This window comes from Babylonia areolata, chromosome 4 (genome assembly GCF_041734735.1).
Source record: "Babylonia areolata isolate BAREFJ2019XMU chromosome 4, ASM4173473v1, whole genome shotgun sequence".
NCBI lineage: Eukaryota > Metazoa > Mollusca > Gastropoda > Neogastropoda > Buccinidae > Babylonia > Babylonia areolata.
Genome location: NC_134879.1, coordinates 57570856 through 57575855, shown reverse-complemented (window position 1 = coordinate 57575855; position 5000 = coordinate 57570856). Strand labels below are relative to the sequence as shown.

The following is a 5000-nucleotide window of genomic DNA, read 5'->3' as shown; positions in this document are numbered from 1 at the left end:
TTCCCCACCCCCCGCATACCCCCCCCACCCCCCTCATCCTCACCCCCAACCTCTCTACCGGGTAAAAATAACCACTCTCTTCTCACACATCATCATACTCACTAAAGAGGAAACCTCGGGGTTTTTTTGGGTGTTTTTTTTTACATCTAGAATAGGAACCGAAATCTAGCTTTTTCAAGACAAGAAACAAAAAAAGGAAAAGAAAAAGAAAATAAGAAGACAGAGAGAGAGAGAGAGAGAGAGAGAGAGAGAGAGAGAGAGAGAGAGAGAGAGATCTTAATTTTCAAGGTAAGACAACCTCAAACAACATAATATCCGAAAATGGCACCAGTTCGCTGTTATTAACAAAACTTCAGAAAATTCACAACTGGACCATTTCCCGCCCCCGTTTAAGAAGAAAAGAACAAAAACACATATGTATTCTGTGTGTGTGTGTGTGTGTGTGTGTGTGTGTGTGCGTGCGTGCGTGCGTGCGTGTGTGTGTGTGTGTGTGTGTGTGTGTGTGTGACTGTGACACTATTCTTTTTGAGTAAAGAAAATAATCAATGACGTCAGAATACTTATGACTTCATTCTAAACAAACAAACAAACAAACCAAACAAAACAGCAACAACAACAACAAAAAATAGTCAATTAGGGTAGGTATAATGCCTAATTGCGAACAGCGTCAAACTGCGTTTTGCGTACCGCCCCACTTCGAAGCGGTTTGTATACACATAATATTATTTCACAGTTCAACGTCTGCTCTGACCTCGTTGTGATACCTTAATGAATCTTCCTTATTTTCCAAGAACCAGTGAACCATTCGTTATTCCCGGCTCTTCCCGCGCTCTTTCTTCTCTTCGCGCACCACTGCCGACCAAATTCACAAACGTGCTCTCAAAATCCTAACATCAAGAGAAGCAAGTAGTTGGACTTGAACTTTGACACATTTCAAAAATCGCTGATTTGATCGGATATGTTGAATGAATTTTGCATTACCAGTGCGGGGAGAATTTAAGAAAAGCATGTTGAACGTAGATTAGTTTTGACAAGAATCACTAAAATAGTGTCGTTTGCAAGTAGACCACTGGATATTTTGACTGAGTCTGTTTGCGAACGATGCTGCACAGTTTCTGAGCGCTCTGAAAAGGAAAGGGTGTGTTTGTGTGGGTTGTGGGTTGTGTGTGTGTTTCAGTGTGTGCTTGTGTGTAAGTGTGTGTGCATGTGTGATCAAAACCAACAAAACAAGTCTGCTGTGATGTTCAAAATAGTATGTTATGTCTAACGAGTTCAAGACCTGCTTTTTGCTTTAACTGTCCACATCTTCCCAAGCCCATCGTTCGCAGTTAGACTTGCCCGTTCGCTTATATCCTCAGGCACCCGCTGTTATTTAATTAAATTGTTGAGAAAACAATGAAAAGAAGGAGCAGACGAACTTTTCCTGGTGCAAACAACCAGAGAAAGCCTGAAAAAAAGAGCTACCTCTGACGATCGTACAACCTGTTATCTGTATAAATACACACCTAGAAGCTGGTCGCTTTGACTGGATCGTTCACAGTTAGGCCTACCTAGGTATCCTATCAGTATGACCACATTCAAAACGATGCTTAAAAAAACCCCAAAACCAAACAAACAAACAAAAAAAACGACAGTAGGTACAAGGACTTAAAAACAACAACAAAAAGAACCCCCCCGCACCCCCCCCCCCCCCCCAAAAAAAAAAGTGTCGGTCGGGGGGTGTCCCCGACAGCTCAGAGGATGCTGCTGGGTCCCCGACAGCTCAGAGGATGCTTCCCCTGCGCACGGTGACCCGGCTCTGGCCCGGGTGGGAGTCGCACGAGAGGTCCAGCACGTGCATGGGCTGACCCCAGAGGCTGGCCGTGCGCTTGTGGCGGCCGTAGAACTTGACCTGCATGGACGTGCTGATGACCAGGTCGTTCTCCAGCTGCCCACAGCGCAGAGAAAAATGATGATGGTGATGATGGTGGTAATGATGATGGTGATGATGATGATAATGATAATGATGTTAATGATGATATTGATGATGATAATGACGATAATAAAGATGATGATAATAATAATAATGATGATAATAATGATGATGATGATGATGACGATAATGATGATGATAATGACGACGACGATGATGATAACAACAACAATCATCATCTTAAGAATTACCATCATAAGAATCATAATCATTGTAATTCACACACACACACACACACACACACACACACACACACACACACACACACGCACGCACGCACGCGCACCCACCCACCCACACACACACACACGCGCGCGCGCGCGCGCGCTTACACCATGATTATAAACGACTCAACCCCCACCCCTCTCTATTTTCAGTAATGCATACATACCCATGCACCCTCCCCCCCCCCGCCCTGCATCATCCCCCCATGCCACCCCCCCCCCCACACACACACACACTACTACTACTTCTACTACTACTGCTACTGCTACTACTTCTACCACTACTGCTACTACTACTACTACCACCACCACTACTACTACTAATCATCATCACACACACTATTGCCGCTACTACTACTTCTACCACTACTACTACTACTACTACTACCACCACCACTACACCACTACTACTACTAATCATCACACCCACTACTACCACTACTACTACTACTAATCATCATCCTCATCATCCTCATCATCCTCACCAACATCATCATCATCCTCACCATCATCATGATCATCCTCACCAACATCATCATCATCATTATCACCATCATCATGATCATCCTCACCATCATCATGATAATCCTCACCATTATCCTCACCATCATCATCCTTACCATCCTCCTCCTCCTCACCATCATCATGATCATCCTCACCATCCTCCTCCTCCTCATCATCCTCACCATCATCATCATCACAATAATTTGCAAACAGAACCAACTTCAACACAAACGTCAGCACATGGACATACGGTGAAGCGGAGCTTGAGGTCGTAGCGCTGGCCGTCCCTGGAGGCGGTGAAGCCCTCTGTGGACCATCCGGCAGAGTAACCAGTCATGTCCTTCTCCCTCTTGCTGGTCGGCGCCAGCTCCTGGAAGGCCAGGCTCTCATCCTCCACCAGCCACGATCTGTGACCACAAAATGATTGAAAAACAATAATTATATATATAGAAAAGATGATAAATATGATAGTCGTGTCCGACTATGACCATCAGAACAGCAGAGGAGGCAACTGCTGTTCTGACTATTTGGGCTGAAATTTGATTATTGTGGAGAGTGTCTTGCTCAAGTACATCCCCACTCTCTCGGCCAAGAGGGTTTTAGGACAGTCGGCGTTGGGATGGTTCCCAAAGGCCAACTAGCCCACAAGGCTGCAGCACTAAGAGCCAGTGCAATTTTGCCTCTTAGTTTGAGAGTCATAGTCCTTCACAAAAGACTAAGCTGTAAATGGTTTCCCATTGACTGGAGAAACCATTGATAATACAGCTCTCACTTTGCTGTTGGCCCAAATGTAAACTAATGTCAATCTGTGATATAAGCCGTATATATATAACAAGAAACAAACAAAAACAAAATCGACGACGCTCTGCAAACACATCTTTTTAAGGGGGAAATCTGCTCTTGGGTCGGCGAATTCTGATTATTTAAAAAATCAAGTACTAAAGTTTATAAAAACCTTTTTGGTGGTAGATGAGTCCTCTTGGAGTGAGACACGACGTATCGAACCATAGGCCCGTTATCAACGGTGATGAGACCTCTTGGAGTGAGACACAACGTATCGAACAACAGGCCCGTTATCAACGGTGATGAGACCTCTTGGAGTGAGACACAACGTATCGAACCATAGGCCCGTTGTCAACGGTGATGAGACCTCTTGGAGTGAGACACGACGTATCGAACCATAGGCCCGTTGTCAACGGTGATGAGACCTCTTGGAGTGAGACACAACGTATCGAACCATAGGCCCGTTGTCAACGGTGATGAGACCTCTTGGAGTGAGACACGACGTATCGAACCATAGGCCCGTTTTCAACGTTGATGAGTCCTCTTGGAGGCCCGTTCCAACTGTGTTTCGAAACGTCGTGTCTCACTCCAAGAGGACTCATCTACCACCAAAAAGCTTCTTTTTTTCTTTTTTTCTTTTTTTTATATAAACTTTAGTTGTTGTTTTTTCAATAATCAGAATTTTCTTTTATCCATCTTGCGTAAAACAGAAGACATTCTTCTGCAAACACAATTTTCAGGGCTGGGGGTGGGAGTGGGGGATCTGCTCTAGGATTGGCGAATGTTCTTCTTCTTTTGTTGTTGTTATTGTTGTCTTTTGTGTGTCGTGTCTTCCGTTTTTCTGTCAGTGGTATTTTATATCCCACACTGCCCAATAGTTGAGTTGTGCTGGGTGAACGGAAGCCTGTGTTTCTCTGATTATGACTATTGTCTTGGAAGGTATAGCGTACTAGTAACGACTATCATGTCTGTACTCGTCTCTTGGACCGCAGCTTTCCTGGATGACGCTTTGGCAGATCGGTGAGGCGTTGGACTTGTGGCCCAGTGATCACCTGGCGACCAGAGTTCGAGGCCCAGCTGTTTCGGCAGGGTGTTGCAGCCTCGTCGGCAAAGAAACTTTACTCCTGACTTTTTCCTCATTTCCTCACTCCATCCAGGTTTTCATGAGTTGCGAGGGGGGGGGGGGGGTGAGTAGGAAGCCTAACAAACCTGACTTTGGTTTGGAAAGGTTAATTAAACCGGCGAAAGGAAATGATTGTCCCCGCCCGCCTTTCAATGCCGAGCCCTACTAGACACAGTGGATAATTATGGTGAAATCACCGCCCCGATGGGTGGAAAAGGCACATGGCAGCGTTAACCATTCTTTTTAACATTCCCTACATGTCTCTTAATTGTATATTTTATGTTTACATTGTGAGCAATACACACGATCCCATGTGAATTTCTCTTCAGAGATAAGAAAGTATACTTGATCTGATTTGAGTTTGTTTTCGTTTTTTTGTTGGTTTGTTTGTTGT

The 5000-nt window shown here is 44.7% G+C and overlaps 1 protein-coding gene across 3 annotated transcripts in view; it reads right to left on the bottom strand.

Annotated features, from left to right (window-relative positions):
- Window positions 1-1727: 1727 nt before the first annotated feature.
- The window catches only part of LOC143281769 (CB1 cannabinoid receptor-interacting protein 1-like), a 9341-nt gene continuing 6068 nt past the window's right edge, over window positions 1728-5000 (bottom strand). For all 3 annotated transcript variants that reach the window (XM_076587054.1, XM_076587056.1, XM_076587055.1), the window contains exons 3-4: window positions 2951-3107; window positions 1728-1927 (exon numbers count right to left, since the gene is read on the bottom strand). In XM_076587054.1, coding sequence (XP_076443169.1) covers window positions 1763-1927; window positions 2951-3107 — 322 coding nt within the window. In that variant the 3' untranslated portion in view covers window positions 1728-1762. The remainder of the gene's footprint in view (window positions 1928-2950; window positions 3108-5000) is intronic.